This window comes from Oryx dammah, unplaced genomic scaffold (genome assembly GCF_014754425.2).
Source record: "Oryx dammah isolate SB20612 unplaced genomic scaffold, SCBI_Odam_1.1 HiC_scaffold_11, whole genome shotgun sequence".
NCBI classification, from domain to species: Eukaryota; Metazoa; Chordata; class Mammalia; order Artiodactyla; family Bovidae; genus Oryx; species Oryx dammah.
In genome coordinates, this window is record NW_024070195.1 from 11,272,153 (window position 1) to 11,292,748 (window position 20,596).

The window sequence follows — 20,596 nt, forward strand, 5'->3', positions numbered from 1 at the left end:
GCTGGAGAAAACAGGGAGGGCTTCCCCAGGACCTGAAACCTGGGCACCACTTCAAGGGGTTTGAGGGTGCAATGAATACAAAGCAGTTCACGGGCTTGGCCCAGCTACATGGTCAAGCCCCAGGCACTCTAGTCAGTCTCTCTTTTGTCTGAAAGACAAAAGCAGGGGAAGCCCAGCATGCTTTCAGGAGCTGTTGTTTTTCCTAGGCTGCTTGTGTGCCATGCAGGCTTCCCAGGTGGTACTAGTGATCACGAAACTGCCCGCTAATACAGGAACTGCAGGAGATGCGGGTTCGATCCCTGGGTCGGGAAGATCCCCTGGAGGAGGGAACGGCAACCCATCCAGTGTTCTTGCCTGGAGAAACCCATGGACAGAGGGGCCTGGTGGTGTACAGTCCATAGGATCTCAAAGAGTCAGACGTGACTGGAGCACACACACGTGCCATGTATTACCATAAACTTCAATAAATTGAAATGACTGAAAGGATACTCAAAGTCCACCATATAAAAGGGCACAGTATTTGCACATAACCTACACACACTGTCTGCATACATTAACTCAACTACATTATTTATAATGTAAATGCTATGTAAATTGTTGCCTGGGAACTACTCAAGTTTTGCTTTTTGGAACTTTCTAGAATTTTTTTCCTCCATAAATATTTTCAATCTGTGATTGGTTGACTCCACAGGTGTGGAACCCACAGATACGGAAAGATGGCTGTATTGACTAAACACAATAATATTGAAAATGTTGAATTTCATGCACAGGCACACATCCAGAAACACATAAATAATTAAAATATCTCACTTTAAAAGTAGTAAATTTTCATGTAATTTACATGGATTGTGGCTTTTCTACTTAACCTATTTTTTTGATAACTGTGATTAATCTTGTTTTAGATGCACTTCTTGAATGATATATTTTTTTGCTCCATAGAAGACCTAACTGTTTTTAGAAAAAACAACTAGGATGAATTTATATGAAAGCCTATTACTACAGTATGTGTGTAGGCATGGTGGTGGTTTAATCACTAAGTCGTGACTGACTCTTGCGATCCCATGGACTGTAGCCTGCCTGGCTCCTCTGTCCATGGGATTCTCCAGGCAAGAATACTGGAGTGGGATGCCATTTCCTTCTCCAGTGTGTGGGCATGAGCCCATATAACTGTTCCTATTATCTGGGGAAAATTTCATTGTTATGGACTATCTGAATAATGAAAAGAGAATTTAAAAATTTTTGAGTTCCTACATCTGTTAAACATTTAGGTACATACTTCACAAAAAGTATTTTGTTTGATACTCACAATAAACTAGTGAGGAAAATGCTGTTGTTCCGATTTTACAACTAAGGAACTCTAAGTGTCAAAGAGATTCAATCAGTGACCTAATGTCATGACTATACCCTGATGGAGTTGGGATTTAATCCTAGTCTCTGTGGCCCCCAAACCCATTTTCTTTTTTCCTATGTTCCTGATCTCTGTCCCTGTGAACAAAGATATCGTAGTATCACCAGAAGAGATGAACTTAACATTTCCACTACCCCAAAAGTGGTGAATGTTACTTGGAATAAATAGAATCCAATGACCCAAGGTTATGGATTTGTTCCATGAGACAAAAAATTGTGAAATATCATCAGCCTTACATCTGCTATGCAAATCAAGTGTCTCCCTATATATGAGGCTGATACTCAATTACAGAGCTATGGTCACGTCATGCAAATGTATAGAAACATACCTACAAGTTACAGTATCAGATGGGGATACCCACTAAGTTCCAACTGGGAGGACCAATCTGGAGCTAGCTCCATGAATCCATTATGGCTTAAAGCCATTAACATCATACACAGAGCAGAGGAAACAAATCCTACTTCAAGTGGGGACTGTTGGCTGCATTTCCTAGGTGAGCCCTGCTCCTGGGTAGAGCTGTGCTGACAGGGAGCCCAACAACTACCAACCAAGAAGATCTTGCTGTGTCAGCCGAATCACACACATTCCTCAGAGCAGCCAGTGTTCACATTCTGAAAATAACTTCTACTGTGTACAAATCTACCTGAAGACTTTTACATGTTGCAAAGTGCGACAGACTCATTAAGAAGATGGCTTCAAAGCCTTTGTGACAAGTAACGTTACTGATGACTCCATAAGGAATGATACAGACGTAACCTGCTCCCCCGTTACATACACCATATTTGGGGGCATTAAAAAGCCCTTCATCGTTCTATCATCTCAAAACTCCAAAAGCAGGTCTTAGAATGAAATTCTGTGAGGCGCCTGATAGCTTGAACAGCCTAGCTAATAATGCATGAAAGAAAAGTGATGAGAGAGGAGAATATTTGAGAGGTATGCTGAAAAGGGCGATGATAATGGGTTATTTTAACCTAGAGAGCTTTGGGGAAATCTTCTCTGTCATTTCAAAGGCTTGCCTTTGGCCCCTTCCTCCTAAAAGCTCGCTGTGTCTTCTCCCTAGAGAGCTCTGCCATCCCAGGAAAAGATGCCACCCCTTCAGCTGGGTCCATACAAATTAGGAGCAAAAGATTCAGGTCATCTGATCGTGGTAAGCAGTTGAGTGCATGGCTCAGGCCCCATGTTACTTTTCTCTATTTATCCTTGCTAATATTTACCATCATGAATATTCTTCCCTCCCTAAAGCTGTAGCCTGAATTATCTAAATAATGCACTTTTTTGAGGGGTCTGGATATACATGAACTAAAGTAAGGTTTTGCCCTTCCTCAGGTGAAAGTTAAACTCTCATTTGCACATATCTCAAATAAGCACACTGAAGTAGTCATAACAAAAGTATTTTCATTTTGTAATTAGGTTTGTCAGAAGGGCATAAACATTCTTAAAGGTTAACTGATCATTAACAATTAATGAAGAAATCATACTGACAGATTTTTCAGTGAGAATGTATATGGCTGGGTCTGCCCGCTTGAAATTCCCTTACAGAGGAGCATTATCTGCCTCAAAACATGCTGTCAAGGCCAACAGGTACTACTGTGGATATGAAACAGACATGGTGGGATTTTGGGACATGATGTCGCTTTAAACCAGAAATGAGTCTGAATTCCTTGAACTTGAGGCCCATGTGGGGCTCCCTCTGGTGCTGAGAAATATTATTTCACACTCCAGGTTTTGCAGTTTGAATCAAGTTCAAAATGTAACACTGAGACTGTGAGAGTTACTGTTTAAGACCTAGTTCCTGCCTTCAGTGAGGAGCCAGAACATGCATGCAAAACCAGTAAATTCACCAGGGCCTGTTTGGATACTGGCAACCATGTTACCTGGCGATGTCCCCTTGGCTATATACTGGCAACTCTAACTGAACATGTCCCAAACAGACCCCTGATACGGCCCTCCTGGCACCTCTAAGAGCCGCGTCCTCGCACTTCCAGCGTTCAAGTCAACAGCCTGGGCATCATACTTTCCTGGGCTCCTCCTCCCAGACTGCATGCATCCAAAGCACAACCAAGTCCAAGGGGTTCTCTCTTCCAAATACAGCTAGGATGAGACTATTTCTCACTGCCTCCACGGTCACAGTCCTGGCCAAGCCAGCTTCTCACTGGGAGAAAAAGCTCTGTGAACCAGCCCGGCGTGGTCTGCACCCCCCCGCTTCATTCCTGCACCACAGTGACGCTGGTCTTCTCGCTGGTCCTTTCTTGTGCCTCTGGGTCTGTGCATCTGCTATTCCCTCCACTTGAAAGCCTTTCTGCTCTGTGTCCTGTCGCCTCCTGTTCCCCGTCTCAGAGAGAGTGTCACCAAACACCCTGTTGAACTATTCTCCGCCCTCCTTTCCCCATCCTCTTTAGTCTGCTTTATTTTTTCCCACAGCACGGCTTATCTTTTGATGTGTCATTTTCTTTACTTCCATATTTCTCCATTTCACCTCGGCCCATGAACTCCCAAGAGACTGTATGTTCTGGGTGGGGGGGTGCCATGCTGAGAGACCGCCTGGTTTGCTCACTGATTTATCCCCAGGGTGCAGGACACCTCCTGGCTTGTAATGGGTGCTCAGGACAAATCTGCAAGACTGGTTCTGTGTTTGCCCTCCACGAGTGAAAACACCGCAACGTACCACTGGCCAACAGAGGCCAGTGTTTAGATGCTACAGAGAGACTGCCTGGGCCTGCGACTGCCAGCTGGGACTCCACCGGGCTCACGCTCCTGGCCCAGAGAGGAGCTGCAGCTTCCCTGGGTCTCGCTCAGCTCTTCACAGGCACCATTCCAGGCCGAGCCACAGCCGCCTCACCCACGGTCCCCTGTCAGACGCGGCACTCACCCTGATCCCACCGAGTCATACTTCAGTTACTTTCTCCCCAAGCGTGAGGTTCCTTGCTGCGCTAATAAGCATGATTTCGTTTTATGACCTTGACGAGGTTCAAATGGGCTCCAATTAAACCCCAATGAAAATATATTCAAGAGGGCAGGACCATACAAGACCAGAACCTGTTATATAACTCCTGGCAGCGCGGCACAGCCAGTTTCTCTTTTTTCATCACATAAATACATCCTTTTCCAAACACTTGAAGCAAACTGGAGGATGAAATGGGAGCATGAATAGCCTTTGTCCTGGTGTCAGCTTGAGGCCCCCTCTGCCTTTCATCCCTGGATGCCTTGTATCCAGCACCTCTCTTTTTCAGGGGTGGTCACCTTCCACCCCCCTGTGCCCTTTCCCGCCTCCTTCCCATGGCTGCAGACACACCCACCGCTCCCCACGGCTCCAAAGAGGAACCTGCCCCGCCTCCCCTCCCCCTCTCCAGCCCCGCTAAACCAGCTCCTCTAAAACGATCGCCTCCAACTTCTATTCACGATGAAGAAACCAAGACAGGGAGGTACCATCCTTACTTTGGGCTGATAATTATTTAGTGTTGCCTCCTGGTCTGGCAAATGACCACCTTTTATGATCATTCTTAGCTCTTGTGTAAGTTCAGTAAAATACCTTTAGCTACTTAAAGACCACCATATCTAAACCGTGCAGGCATATACGCACATCTATGCTGTCTGGCTGTATTTTTCAAAAGTAGACTGGTGCTCTCTCTATACACACACATATGTATGTATCACTGAAAGCAAGATATAAAGAAAACAAAACATCTGCTGTTTAAATTTGTCTCCCTTTTCCTTCATGAGAATCCCTGTTTTCACAAATGTAAAGGGCATCTGTTTTACAAAGTACTTTTTTCTCGAGCCTATCGCAAATGTACACATTCTGCCTGCATCCAGGAGTGAGGACATGACTCAGAAGTGGGTTGTCCGTGAGGACCTCTCACTTTTGGTGACATGCAAGTGAAGTTCTGGGTCCTGTTTCACCCATAGAGAAAAGTCTGTCTGCTCTCCTCGAAGGCTAGTTTGCATGACCACACTCCAAGTTAAAAAAAAAAAAAAAATTGAAAACACTGGAGCAAAGATGGAGGGGCTGACAGAGGCCCAATTTACTTCAATGTTGAAAAATCATTAATAAAAACAGTCACACCTCTTCAGTCGAGTGTAAGAGCGTCTATGAGTGTTCTATTTAAAACATTTCATCACGTTGATGCTAAGCCTGACTCAGTCTTTGGTGGAAGCTGTTTCATTAAACCCACATCCCAGCACAGAGACGCCTCCAAACACAAGCCCCACATGACGGATGAGCTGAGTTCTTTTCACAGTGTTGCTTGGCTCCCAGAGACCCAGTTGGCAGGTGACCAGGGCAGCTCTGGGGCACACGGGTCTGTGCCACTTGCCTTCCCTTCCTACCAGGGTCTGAAAATGCACGCCTTAAAGAACAAATGCGCACTATTCAGTGCTATAAGGAAATGAGCTTTCAAAGCCACAGAACAACATGAAGGTACTGTAAATTTATGTTCCTGAGTGATAGAAGTCTGAAAGGCGACACACTATAGGAGTCCAACTGCATGACGTTCTAGAAAAGGGAGAATTACAGAGATGGAAACAGATCAGTGATTGCCAGGGTTAGGGGTGGGGTGGGGAATACCCATAGGTAAAGCATGAAGGATCTCTAGGGTGGGGAAACAATCTTCTAGGACACTGGAAGGCTGGATATGTGATATTACACATTTCTCAAAACCTACAGCATGTAGAGCAGAGTAAATCCTAATATAAAGTATGGACTTTAGTTAATAATAATGCATTAACATTAGCTCATCAATTACAAGTCACACATGTACCATTAAAATGCAAGATTTTAATAACGGGAAACTCTAGGTGTCTTTCTGCTTAAACTTTCTGCTAAAACTACTTTCAACAATAAAGTCTACTTAAAAAAAAAAAAAAAGCTATAAGCTACAATGGTCCCAGATAATCTGCTTCAATAACACATGTAAGATCCCCAAGCTGGGGGCACTTATATCACACACATGCTAAAGCAGAGCATTTTTCTTCTTTTGGGGGGAGTGGGAGGGAACACAGGCAAAGAAAAATGTGTTTGATATTGCTTCTCTGCTGGAGCCTTTCTGGCATTAGAGCGGGGAGGATTATCACCAATCACTGGACCCCAGGGCCAGTAATGAGCTTTGCATCGAGGGCAGCCACTACCCATTTTCTGATTCATCAGGGTTCACATCCACCAAGCCCCATGTGTAAGATGTTTGGCAAGTTGGTCTGCTTTGGCTGCTTAGGGACTATACAGGCGTCTGTGCTGCCTGCAGGAGGGCTCCGGCTATTTTTAGGCACCAGCTAACCCATTAAATGCATAATGCAGACACTGATGGCTCACAAAACACAGCGGTCAAATGAAAAAATAGTGGAATGGAAGAAGCAGTAGATGTACAGTGAGCATATCATTGTAACATGCTGTATGGGTGTGTGCGTGTACGCACATGCACACACACACGCACACACACACAAGTTGGAAGAAGAAAATGACATGGAATATTAAGCTGCCACCAATGAGGTGAAAGGAAGCAGGCAGTTCCTGATTTTGGGAGGCAACAGACAGCCCTAATGAGAGACAGAGCCCAGCATGAAGGGAAAAAAAAGCAGCCTCATCACAGATAAATCGTACTGACAAAATGCTGTGTACTCTTCAGAAAAGTCAAGCCTGGGGAGCATGAGATAGAGGGCTGCGGAGGCTGCAAAGATGGAAGACCAGGGCTCCCCCAGGGGGGCCGTCCCGGGCCGGGGGTCCCTCAGTGGGCATGGTGCCCAGATCCTTTCTGCAAAGGAGAGGTGCATAAGCCCGTTTCTGCATTGGTCACTGATGTGCAGGGCTCAACCATCAAATGACCCCTCCAGTCCAGCTCACACTCAGGAAAAACCAGACCCCTCCAGTCCAGCTCACACTCAGGAAAACCAGACAGTGTTGCATGCACGCAGGCCAGCGTGAGGTCATGGTACTTCCTTCACAGAAACACGGTGGCGAGGGATGCTCCTGGACCTCTCCTGGGAATATGCCACAAGAACACAGGCAGAGTGAAATAAATGGCTTATGAGGCTCACCAGAAAAGTTCAGCCTTCCTTCCAGACTTTTCTAAACTGTCCCTCCTTCCAAAAGCTCTTGTAAGAACATGAAGTCTTTTACTCATTCACTTTTCAGGGCCTAACCTTTCTCTTCGTAGGGTCAAAGTCCCACCCAAGCGGAACCAAGGAAGGGAAACTAACACTGCTGAGGACCTACTGTCCACTACTGACTGAACTGGTTCTTTTGAGCAGATTTCCTTTCTTCCCTGGTGGCTCAGCTGGTAAAGAATCCACCTGCAGTGCAGGGGACCCAGGTTCAATCCCTGGGTTGAGAAGATCCCCTGGAGAAGGGAATGGCAACCCACTCCAGTATGCTTGCCTGGAGAATTTCATGGACAGAGGAGCCTGGCGGGCTAGAGTCCATGGGGTTGCAAAGAGTAACACCACTGAGCGGCTAACACCCTGGCTTCACTTTACTTTCATTCTTACAATCACTTTCATTCTTCACACTACAACACGAGCTGGATGGAAGGCACGTGTGTCATTTGCACCATGAAGCATGTGTGCACTAGTCTGTCTGTGATTTGCACCAAGTCCCAAAGCTCCGGTGGTGGAGGACAGATTCGGCCTCGGGTCTTTTCAGCTCCAGGTCTTGCATTTTCCGACCAGTTAACCTGCTTCCCACCCAAGCAGATGATGCTCTGCCCTCCAGGTGAATCACACAGGCTCCCATGTGGATGTTATTATCATCTCAGGATCCCTTCTGGGTTCACCATAGACTCAGGAGACCATGGGTGGTTACCGAGAGGCTTCGTGTGGTGCACACAGGCTGACAGACAATGCCTTCAATTCTCCTGGAGGAGAACCAGCCTGGGCGGAACTGGGATGCAAGGATACTTTGCCTGGGCCAAGAAATAGAGCTCTGGGAACGACAAAACCACAGGGATGGGGACGGATATGCAAAAGCATTCTTCTCCTACACTGCCTCACAGGGAGCTTCAGATCCACCACCCTGGAGGTCTCTTTTCACAATAATAATTAGGAATTCAGCTCCTGAAAATAATCCCTCAGTGAAAATTCCCTTGTTTCTATAGAGGGTGGCTTTCCTTCCCACTAGATCTATATGCTGATTATTAGCAAAAAGTCAGGTAACTTTCCCTGTATATCCCCCCCACCTTTTTTTTTTGTTTGTTTAGTGGATGCTAGTAAATTTTACAAGGGCTGTTCTGCACGGCAGGAAAGCAAAGGAATACAAAAACAAAGAGGATGCTGAAGATATGATCTTGTATAAGGAATCATTTTCCCATTTTAGTGATGAGAAAAACCCTAGCTCAGAGAGAAGTGAGACCATTTTTGTCCTGCCATTGTTCAGACCCCAAGCTTGGGGCTTCTCCCACCAGCCACACCGCATTCACTGGGGAGGCCTGTGGTAATGAAGTCAAGTGTCCCTGTGGTCCTGCCTCCGTGCAGGATTTACGGCTGGGGTCACAAAGCCATCTGTCCTTTAGAAAATCACCCCCTTCCTCCCACAACTTCCCCAACCAAATCTGTGATTTGGCTAATTAAGTGAAAGCGCTCTGCACATCTCTCACCCTCCCTAATGGGTGCAAGTGTTAAGAGATTTCTAATTTTTGAGAAGACCGAGATGGGATCTCCAGGCCTGGGGAGAAAACCCCTCAGAGAGCCCCCTGAGGAGGAAGGGAAGCCCTCAGCCCTTAGAGTGTAAATTAAATCTGGACCTTCCTTCTCCCTGGCGGGGCCCCCCCCCCCCCGCTTCTCGTTTTCTCTGATTCTCGGCTGACTCTGCCCCCGTCACTTGTGGCAAACACAGCTGGTGGAGTATTTTAGCTGGGATGATGTCAGCCTGTTTCTGATAGGCTTCTGGGTAAAGTGACACATCGCTGGCGTGCCAGGCCCTGCACTTGTGTTTCTGCAGCTTGGAACCCCAGCCACCCTTTTGAGTCCTTCCCAGCGGGTGGCCGGGCCACACAGGGGTGGCCTCACAGGCCTGCAAACAGGCCCTGACAAACCCGCTACCTTCTAATTTGCACCTTGGCCGTCAGCAAAGAGACCGGTGGCCTGGCAATGGGAAGGAAATGAGACTTCACACTCGGAAGCCAATTTCTCGATCGTTTAAGCATTTGCTCTGCAGAGGATCGGGCGGGAGGAGCACACAGAGATACTACCTCCCTCAGCACTGCCTAGAGGTCTGTGAGACTCAGGTCTATGGGGGCCTTGGAGATGAGCCTGCAGCTCAGAGCTGTTCTTTACTGAAAGCTGAAAAGAGGTGCTGGGCAGGAGACACTTGCATTTCAAAATAAACCCTCTTCCTCTGCTTACCTCTGTTCACAGTAGTGCTTTAAGGATTAAAAGGACCATGAAAAAAAAAAAAAAAACACATTTACTTTTTCTTCTTGTTTATTTCCCAGGCTTCACTTGGGGTCTGTTAAAAGACAACTTTGCTAGTAAGTCAGCTCATTCTTTTGTCAATGAGGATCCACCCACTCCTAATCCACGTAGGATGTGGAGAGGGAGCAGAAACTTAGATGTGGGCAGGGAGTTCTACATAATGATGCCCTTTTCCAAATATCCTGATTTTTGCTTTTTTTTTTTTGCATCAGAACCCTGAGAAATTTTTCTTGGGCCTCACCAAAGTTTACAGTGACATCTCACCATTAAAAAGAAAAGTCTTCGGGGCTAAAAGCTCCTGGCAATGCAGGCCCTCTGATATTGTGCAAGATCCCACATCCGGACAGTCACAAGCAGTCCTGGAAGACGCTTTGGAAAATCAGACTCCCCCACCTCACTTGATCTTTTAAAAAAGATTCTAAGAACAATTCAAACCATTAACTAGTTTGTTTCTCTTTGACTGTCCCAAATACCAGCTGCCATGACCATTTTTCAACTCATTTCAAACTGAAGAAGGTGCTGTCATATCCCATTCCCACTGAGGCTCTATAGCCTGGGAAGTTCCCCGCCTTGGGGCCAAACCTGACTTCAAGCAAGCTGGACAGTGAAACTTCTGTTTCCATACACACGGGTGGAATAAAGGCATTCAAGTGATTTAAGAAGCTGGAAAAGAGTGGACTGAAGGAACTCATGGAAATTAAGAGCTGATCCCGGTTCTAGTTTTAACATGACTCAGCTTGGCTGCATCTGGCCCTTGGGGGTTCCTATTTATCAGAAGTCCAGGAGATCACGTGGGACAGCCTTGACCTTCCAGATTATATGAACCATGCCTTTTATTCTCTGTATCTGATGCTTTGACATCTTGGGGTCTTGCTGACACTGGAGGGACTGTCCCTCCCTGCATTAGCTAATTCCTAGACATAGCCAACAGCTCCCCTGCTGGGGATAATGTTCTTCACATGTAAAGCAAACACCCACATCCCAGCTTCCTCCTCAGTGAATGGGACTTTCACTCTCCGGGCCACTATCAGATACCTACGGACAGCTCCTGTACCCAGAGCCTGCTGAAATGATTCCAACTAGCCTACCTACGCTTGCTACCCTGCCTCACGCACTCCTTCCCACTGAAACGACAGCAAAGGCTCTTGTCCATGTATTCTCCTGGCTCCCAGTGCCTTGTAGCAGCCCCTGGGCTGCTTCTGCATGGCAGCCCACGTGGCCGGGCATATCCCCTCTTCTTGGGATCTGAGTATAACCAGATGTATTCTCCTCTGTTGGCCTCACCATACCTAAATGATGAAAACCTACATGTTAAAACATGGATGTTGGGACTTCCCTGGTGGTCCAGCCCTAAGACTCCAAGCTCCTGATACAGGTGGCCTGAGTTCGACCCCCTGGTCAGGGAGCTAGATCCCACACACTGCAACTAAGAGTTCACATGCCACAACTAAAGATCAGATTCCGAGTGCTGCAACTAAGACCCAGCACAGCCAAAATAAATAAATAAAAACAATAACAAAACACGGATGTTGTAATGGGACATGGCAACTCTGGGCAACTAACATTCTCCCCTGAAGCAGCACTGTCTTTTCCTGACCAAAAAAAAAAAAAAAAAAAGGGGGGGGGGGGTGGGGGTGGAAAATGGCTTTTCTTAATCAGGGTTACTCATGTAAACCACAGAACAACATCAGCAAAACAACCCAAGTGGTGATTTTCTTAACTGTCCCAAGCATGGTACCTGACCAGCCCCCGTTGGAGAAGCAGAGAAATTAATTCATTACAAATAGAGGATGCTTCCGGGTGCATTAGGGCTTAATTCTCTTAGAGAACGGTGGTTGGAGGAACGTGAGAAGCCTAACCTTTAGGTACAAAGTGAAAGTGAAAGAAAACCCTCAATCACTCCCACAGCCGCAGACAGGTCTGCCGCTTGGAAGAAAGTCACGGGGCCAGGAGGTAAGGGCGGCGGCACGGCGCGGTGTCCCCCTACCTGAGTGATGCGGCCACAACGTTACCTGCGCTCGGTGATCCCCGACGGCAAACTGGATCACGGCGACGCCGGGGCTGTGGCTGTCCGCGATCCTCTCCACCGTGCTGGAGTCGATCTTCAGGTCGGTGCTGATCTCCGCGCTCTGGATGAAGTCCTCTGTCTTCAGGTCCTCCACTTTCTTCAGCTCCCCGTTGGCCAACTGGATGATGGAGCCTTTCATGAAGTAGGGCGGCAGCGTGGGGGGCGCGGCGGCGGCAGGGGAGGCCACGGACTGCGCCACGGGCAAGTGGATCTGGGCCTGCACCATGGCCGGGTAGGCGGCCTGGGTGACCAGGGCTTCAGGGCCGAAGTTCTCGCTCTTGGGCAGGGCGGTGGTGACGAACGTGTGAGGCACTGCAGCAAACTGGGGCGACGACGTGACGATGGCCGAGGCGGCGCCCGACCCCTCCAGGTCGGCGCTGCCCACGGGGATGAGCAGGGGCTGGGTGCCCGGGATGACCAGGTGCGGGGGCAGGCCGCCGGCGTAGGTGATCGCTTGCTGCTGGCCACTCAGGTAGCCGATGACCGGCGGCTGCGTGCCCGCGTAGAAGGCCGTGGCCGGCAGCCCGACCGGGAGGGCCTCTGAGGCGCTATGTGTGGTCTGGATGACCGTATGCGGGGACAGCGTGGCGACAGCCTTCACGCCTTCGGGGCCCAGCGCCTGCTGCGGGGACAGTGCGTAGGAGCGGTGCCCGGGCTTCCCCAAGTGCAGGCCGCTCTTGTCGTTGAGGGCGGACGGCGAGTTCTCCCGGTGAGTGACCTGCTGCCCCTCGAGGTCGGCGGCGGGGGTGCTGCTGTTGGGCAGGACCATCACGGAGGCCCGCACCCCTGACGCGTCGCGGACGCTGTAGTCGGCGGGGCCCGGGTGGACCACCACGTGCCTGGACTCGTAGGGGTGGGGCACCGCCTTGCCGGCTGCCTTCACCAGGCCCAGGTCGGCCGCAGGGGGCGCCCCGTACCGGCGGCCCTTCTCCACCTCCCCGTTCAGCATCTCCTTGGCCTGCATGGCCTGCTGCAGCCGGCTGCTCTCGGCCTTCTTGGTGGCCTCGCGGGTGACAAAGTGGCTGCCGGAGTCGGTGTACTGCACGACCACCTGCGGGGAGGGCCCCAGGGTGAGCGTGTGCGGGATCATGGTCGGGTGCGTGTGCAGGTGGACGGGGAGGGTCGGCGGCGAGGCCGGGCGTGCGGCGTTCTGCGGCGAGCTGGAGATGCGCACGTACTGGCTCTGCTGGGGGGGCGGTGGGGACCCCGGGGGGAGGAGCCCCGCAGTCCGGCCTAGGTGCTGCGGCGGTGGCGGTGGTGGCTCAGCCTTGTGTCCGGAGGCTCGGCTCAGCCCGCCCATGTCGGCCAGCAGGCTGCTATAGGCCTCCAGCTGGGAGCGCTGGGCAGGCGTGGCGGCGCCCACCGCCGAAGCCACCGCGCTGGTGACTGGGCTGGCCGTGGGCGAGATCAGCTGGGAAGGGATGAAGCCGGCGTAGGGCCCACTGTACTGGGAAGACCCGATGAACTGTAATGTGTGTGGCAGGTGGGCGTACTGCACCGGGGACACGGGGGCCCCAGACGGCGGGGGCGGCGGGTATGCCGCGGGCATCGTTGTGGTGGACGCCACCGCCGGGACGGACCTGGGCGCGCTGGGCGGGGAGTAGTCCAGCCCCGTGGACAGCGCTTTGTGTAAACCTATTCCCTGCTGTAAACCGAGCTCCGCCGGGGGCCCCGCCGGCCCCAGCCGCCCGCCCACGTGGCCCCGGGCACTGGGGAGCCATGCCGCATTCTCCGCGCGGTGGTTGTCGCTGGGCACCGCCTTGTCCTCCGAGGACGGCCGGCTGGTGGCGGGGATCTCGCGCTTCTTGGGAGGCAGGCATTCGTTGCTGCGCTCTTGGTTGGATTTCATTTTTCGCCGTCCCCCCTCCACGGTGACCGTTTCACTGTCGGACTGGCTCTGGTTTTAGTCTGATAAACGGAAAGTCACATTTGATTTCTGTAGGGGATCCAGGCTCTTCATGAGGAATCATCTCCCCGTGGGTGCAATCCTCCAGCAGCTGCTCTGGAATCTGGGAAAAGGCAGAGGGTCGGGACCAAGAGGGAGAAAGGGGTGGGGGGTGGGGGAACAGGGCGTCAGAACATCAACACCGGAAAAGAACACCCTCCCGCAAGATTGATGTGAATCCCCCAAAATCCTGCCGCCAGCCCCACTATTAGAGCAGGTAAAACGCTGGCCGTGTTGGGTAGGACATCAGGAAGATCATTAAGCCATGGAGCAAGTCAAACCTTTTTTATGGGTTTAGTAAGTCTTCTAAGATCTCTCTCTCAATACCTTCTCCACCCCCGCCCCTTTTTCTTTTTGGAGGGCAAACAATGCATTTCTCAGTTTCCCTCCCAGAAATGGCCCTCCCACTCCTCAGCTGTATCTTTACCCAGTCTCTGGAGGATCAAATGAAGCCTACAAGGAGGATGGCACCAGTGACGTTCAGCAGTCCTCTGAGCCAGGCACTGGGAGGACCAGGTTAGGAAGGGAAGTCCCCAGCGGATTTCATAGCTTATCTGAGTCCTCCTCTGCCATAGTGAAAGTGGAAGTGGCTCAGTCCTCTCGGACTCTTTGCGACTCCGTGGACTATACAGTCCATGGAATTCTCCAGACCAGAATACTGGACTGGGTATCCTTTCCCTTTACCAGGGGATCTTGCCAACCCAGGAACTGAACCTGGGTCTCCTGCATTGCAGGCAGATTCTTTACCAGCTGAGCTATCAGGGAAGCTCTGCCATAGGCACTACGCAAAGATTCTAGTGACTCTGGGTCCATACTGGATTTACAACAATTCTTTCTTGCCTAACACACACACACAGACATAAACACACACACTATATACAGGCCAACTGAGCAGAGGCAGCCCCAAATAATTATGTTCTCAACACGTTTCCCAACAGCTCCCAGTACAGCTACTCATATGGTAACAGCCAAAAGGAATCTATGAGACAGTTAAAACAGGAACACGGTTTGGTTTTTAAAAATGCAATAATCAGGCATTGAGGGTGTCCTTAATGAGGGCAACATGCTTGCTTCATCTCTGCCTCTTACTTCCTTTCCAAGTGCTCTTTGAATTCTCTCTCCATACTCTCCACCCTCTTCTTGGAAAGGGCCAGTCCACCATGAACCCTGGAGATGAAGCCTCTGCTAGACCAGTCAGGCCTGTGTGTTTCAACCTGGACGTACAAGTAGGGAGCCAGTTTTCATGGACACCTATCTCAGTCTTTCGGGAACCACCGAACTCTATTACCAGAACTGTGTAGGCAGACAGATGTCCACCTGGCAAAAGGCAGATCATCGGTGGAACCAACAGGAACTAGGCTGACAGAGGCAGATGTGAGGGCTGCCTACAGGCTGTGAGCAGTCTTGTGCTGTGATCCTGGAAAGTTGCTGAATCAGGTTCTGGGAATTCCAGGACCTGGGTTTTAGCATTTCTCCTACCCAGACCTGCTTTCTATAGTCTGATGTTAAAACAGACACAATAAGGCAGCAGTTTTCAGCATTACCCTCCCAACCTCCGGCTTTATTAAGCCCCAGATATAGCCTTCTCTTAGGAAGTTCATGGCATGTAATTTACACCTAATATATACAAATCTACTGAGATGACAGTGCTGTTTTCAAAACGACAGAATAAAACTAAACTACCAAAATTGAAAACAGTTGACGCTTTTGACTGCTTAAAAAGTGTTGATACTGATCTTTTATCTCTAGGTTTCAAGTTACTCTAAGAAAGAGAACATAAACTGGCATTCCCATAGGGACTAGCAAAGGAAAGTGATTTAGAAGATGGACTCAACGGGAACCGCTCCATGCGCCCCCTGCTGGCCCCACAGTAGCACTGCTCCAATAACCCCCCACAGGATTTCATTAGGGATGTTCATCTAAGAGTAGTGTGTCAGAATTCAGAATGAGAGTATTTGCATATAGCAGCCCAGCCAGTAAGGGAATAGGTTAATTAGCCCAAGGCAGCTCTAGGGAAGGAAAAAATAGCAGCATAAAAGTCCTTTCAAAGCCAAGCAAAATGTCAAACACGTTTGCAAAGAGGTCCATTAGCAATGCAAATGTGAAATTGCTGCACAATGGAACACACCATACACAAAACTAGAAAACTCCTCTGAAGGTACTTTTTAAACAGAACTCAGCTTCAGTGACTCTGAAAAAACAATGCCGACTTGGATCTTAGCAGTGCCTTGGTTTATATACACTGTTTTTTTTTTTGTTTGTTTTGAGAGACACTGGGTGGCTTTGTTGGCCTTAAAGATCTCATTATAGATTCCATGGCTGGTTTTTCTGCTAATGGACCACTAAAACATATTGGCCTTAACACACCAATTAAAATGCACTCTTCTGAAAAGTGGTCCATTGATAAACATCTTTTCCAGATAATAACTAAGTCAAGGATACAAAGATTAACCCTGGGGCCAGACTGATATAAATTTCAACTCACCCTCCTACATTTAGAAGGACCATGTTTCCTATTTACCAATGCAGCTACAGACTTGGGTCGCTGGAATTCTAGGGCACGTGTCCCTGTTCTGCGCTTCATTGGCTCTCTGTGCTGTCTGTATCTCTCAGCAGGGGAAGTCATTGTGAGAGTAGGGACTGTGTCTAGCTATATTTTCAGTGAACCACGAGAGGGCACCACAGGATGCCACTGTGTCCCTGGTACCTTGGATGATGGTTCACGGGATTGAAAAAAGAAAAAGAACAGATAAAACTATGAAGGTAGTAAGTACAGGAGGGAAAAGAGAAAGAGAGAGAGACTAGGAAGAAGAGAAGAAAGGAGAGTGGATGTCTGCTTTTAGGACTTCTTTCTAGCTGCAGACAAATGGGCTTCATGTCCCTAATTGCCTTTTCAGTGCTGAAACACACCAATGGTTCGTTCACCTGAGTCCCCCAGAGGAGGCGTGTGCCTCCGGATGCACCTGCCGGGCTGAGCACGATTATATAACTGCAAAGTTACCAAAGAGCCACACAGGCAGATCATGTTTAAACATTATTATTAGGAAAGGGGAAGTGAACAGGGGTCAATAGATGGATCAAGACAAATTTATATAGGGTTTACTACGTATGATTTGCCTGTTAATCACGGTTCTGAATAGAGTCATCTTAAGCATCTTCACATCTACATTTATCTCTCTCTTCCCATCAGTATTTAAAATTTAGCTCAGTGGCATATGGCCTTGCTATTCCAAGTGTGGTCCTCAGACCAGCTCCCCCAGCAGTTTTAGAAATGCAGAGACTCAGGTCCTACCCAAAGCTCCGGATTCAGAGTCTCTGAATTTTAACAAAATCCCCAGATGATTCATATGCACAGCAAGGGGTGAGAAACAGCCTGTACACCTAAGCTCCTAAGTAGACATCTCAGCCTCTTCCTAATGGAGTAAGTGCTGGGGAACCAAACTAGGTTCTGTGAGCAGACAGAACTGATGGCTCCTTGGAGACAAGCAGCTAATGTTTAGGGTTATTCCCCTGGCGGCTCAGACAGTAAAGAATCCGCCTGCAACGCAGGAGACCTGGGTTCGATCCATGGGTCGGAAAGATCCCCTGGAGAAGGGAATGGAAACCCACTCCAGTATTCTTGCCTGGGAAATCCCATGGACAGAGGAGCTTGGTGGTCTATAGTCCACGGGGTTGCAAAAGAGTCGGAAACGACTAAGCACATACAGGAATATTTAGGGAGAACTCAGCTGTTTCCTTTGGGGTCACCTAAACTTGATACAGTTCTAAATAACAGATGCTCCTTTTCTTCTGGTTCTTTCTGTCTCCGAAAACTCTATGGAAACACACTTTAAAAAGACCATTGTTGTAAATTATACATATGATTCAGTCATCTCTGGGAGGAAAAGCAAACTTTAATAAAGGAAGACACTTCTGTCTTTGCTATCATTCAAAAATCCCTGTAACCCCCCCTACCCATTACCATGGATTCAGCTTGTTTCAGAAGTGACAGGAAAATGAGATGATCCCTACTGATTCCAAACTAACTGCTCTGAATAGAAGACACGCCTAGAATCTGATACATACAGTCTTAACATGCATCCCAGGGTCAGGGCGATACACTGGGTTGCTCTGCCCAGCACCCTCCATCCTGTGAGTTTCTCAGTTTGAGTGAAACCCATGACTGGCTTATAATGTTCATGCACAACAGATACATAGTTTTCATTTTAAAGAGGAGGAAATAGAGCCTGAAGAGCCTGTGTCAGTTCTGGAAAAACCATGAGACCATTTAAAAGACAGAACGCCTGGACCCAATGGGAGGGGTCACTAGGGCTTGGCAAGGATTCTTGAAGTCCCGGCATGCAAATCTCTTGTTTTACTGAATTATTAAACAGGTTGATCTGTGTAGTGCAAAGGCAGAATGCACTTTGTTTAGGTTAAATGTTAAAAGTAGGCCCAACTCTGACATGCTTGAAATTTCCAAAATGGAGAAAGGTGTGCTGGATGACAGCATAATTAGATATCTTCAAGGCTGACTGAACAAGCATACCTCACAGGAAGTGTATCACATAGTCATTCATCAAATACTTAGTTTCCAGTCTGTATCGTAGACCTTAACTGTTCAGTGTCAGTGTGGGGAAAATGGTATGCAAGAACTCTATTTTCAGTTCTATTCTGCTCAACATTTTATTAAGTGGCTTGGTTATCATATTTAGAGGCAACAGAAGGCTGGAAGGGGTGCTTACTATATTATACTTACTACTGGAGTGGATAGCCTATTCCTTCTCCAGCGGATCTTCCTGACCCAGGAATCGAACCGGGGCCTCCTGCATTGCAGGGGGATTCTTTCCCAACTAAGCTATCGGGAAGCCAGCTTAATATATTACCTGCAATTAATATTCAAATATATCCTAAGAAGCTGGAAGTGATGGCACAAAGCCAAAAATACTAAAATGAACAAGAATAAATAAATGCCCTACCCTTGGTTTCAATAGCTCAATTAATATCAGGGTTAGAGAGATCTGGTTGAAGAAGAGTTCATTTTAAACAGCCCAGGAATTTTCTGTTTGACTATCCATTCAATATGAACCAACAGTTGGGTTTGGTGCCTAAAAGTTGGTATGCTGCTGCTGCTAAGTTGCTTTGCTGCTGCTGCTGCTAAGTTGCTTCAGTCATGTCTGACTCTGTGCGACTCCATAGACGGCAGCCCACCAGGCTCCGCCGTCCCTGGGATTCTCCAGGCAAGAACACTGGAGTGGGTTGCCATTTCCTTCTCCAATGCATGAAAGTGAAAAGTGAAGGTCAAGTCGCTCAGTTGTGTCCGATTCCTAGCGACCCCATGGACTGCAGCCCACCAGGCTCCTCCATCCATGGGATTCTCCAGGCAAGAGTTGGTATAGCTTCATTTAAAAAGCACAGTATTCTCAGTAACAGAATAAATACTGCAATAGCATACAGCATTGGTAAGGTCACAAAGTCCTGAGGCAAGGGGATACTGGCGGGCATGCCCAAGATGGAGTGATGGGGTTAGTGGGAGGTCTGGACCCAGGACAGGTAAGTAACAGCAGCAGCAACTGAAGATGTATGGCCTGGGGAAGGATAGAAAAAGCCGGAGCAGAGATGTGATGCTCAGATCTATGAAGGGCCATCCGTGAAAGACAGCAGAACAGAGCTGAGCTCCAAATTACATTGACAGACACTTTGCCCTTGAACAACGTGTCTGAATTGCACAGGTCCATTTACGTGGGGATTTTTTTTTTTAGATAAAGACCTGCTGTGTGCTGTGCTCAGTCACTTCAGTCCCGTCTAACTCTTTGCGATCCCATGGACTGTAGCCCGCCAGTCTCCTCTGTCCCTGGGATTCTCCAGGCAAGAGTACTGGAGAGGGTTGCCATGCCTTCCTCCAGGGGATCTTCCTGACCCAGGGATCGAATCCACATCTCCTGTACCGCAGTACGACATAACCTGCGGTTGGCTGAATTCCAGAATGCAGAACCACTTCTATGGAGGGCTGACCATGGGACTTGAGCATCGGGGGCTCCTGGAACCAAACCCCCGCAGATACTGATGGATGACTGTTACAGTAGACATTAGAAACTAATCAGAACTGGTCAAATGGGCTGGGCTGCATGAGGTGAGGAATCCCCGTGTCATCCTAAGCATTGAGGCAGAGTTTAGAGACACCTGCTGATGGTCCCATGTGGAAAAGAGAATGCAAAGGGATCAGAGGGGGAGATGATGTCAAGGGCACCGCAGCATCTCTCCTAGCTCTAATCATGGGCTGCAGTGGGTGTGGCATTCCAGGTTAGAGGCTGAATTGAATAAGGAAGAGAGTGCGATCTTCAGACTTCCCAGGCAAGGGAGCCAGGGACCCTCAGCCTCACCCAGCACCGAACTCAAGACTCCCACCTAGTGGTGATCCAGGCACAGGAGTGCTGAAACTCCCCACAGAGGGCAAGTCCTACAGATCAGGCATGGAGAACCATGGATTACCATCATGCGGTTAACAAGCTCTCTCTCTCCCTCTAGGGTCACCAAAAGCAAGTCTGGTACCAGAGTCTCTATCCGGGTGCAGGACCCTTCAGTCAGAGCAGTGATGCACGCTAGACAGGGCCTGGGAGGCCCTGGTCTGCCACTACCATCCACACTGGGATTTCAGGGGAATGAGGATTGGCAGGAGAAAACAGTCCCCTTCTATCAGAACCAAGAATAATAGTTTTGGGGTGGCCTGTTTATCCATAGGGGCTTCCCTGGTGACTCAGGTGGTAAAGAATCTGCCTGCAATGCAGGAGACCCAGAT

The 20,596-nt window shown here is 48.8% G+C and overlaps 1 protein-coding gene across 6 annotated transcripts in view; it reads right to left on the reverse strand.

Moving 5' to 3' along the window:
- The window catches only part of ATXN1 (ataxin 1), a 412,241-nt gene that overhangs the window by 4,798 nt on the left and 386,847 nt on the right, over nucleotides 1-20,596 (reverse strand). For all 6 annotated transcript variants that reach the window (XM_040249310.1, XM_040249304.1, XM_040249307.1 and 3 more), the window contains one exon: nucleotides 11,818-13,882. In XM_040249310.1, coding sequence (XP_040105244.1) covers nucleotides 11,818-13,722 — 1,905 coding nt within the window. In that variant the 5' untranslated portion in view covers nucleotides 13,723-13,882. The remainder of the gene's footprint in view (nucleotides 1-11,817; nucleotides 13,883-20,596) is intronic.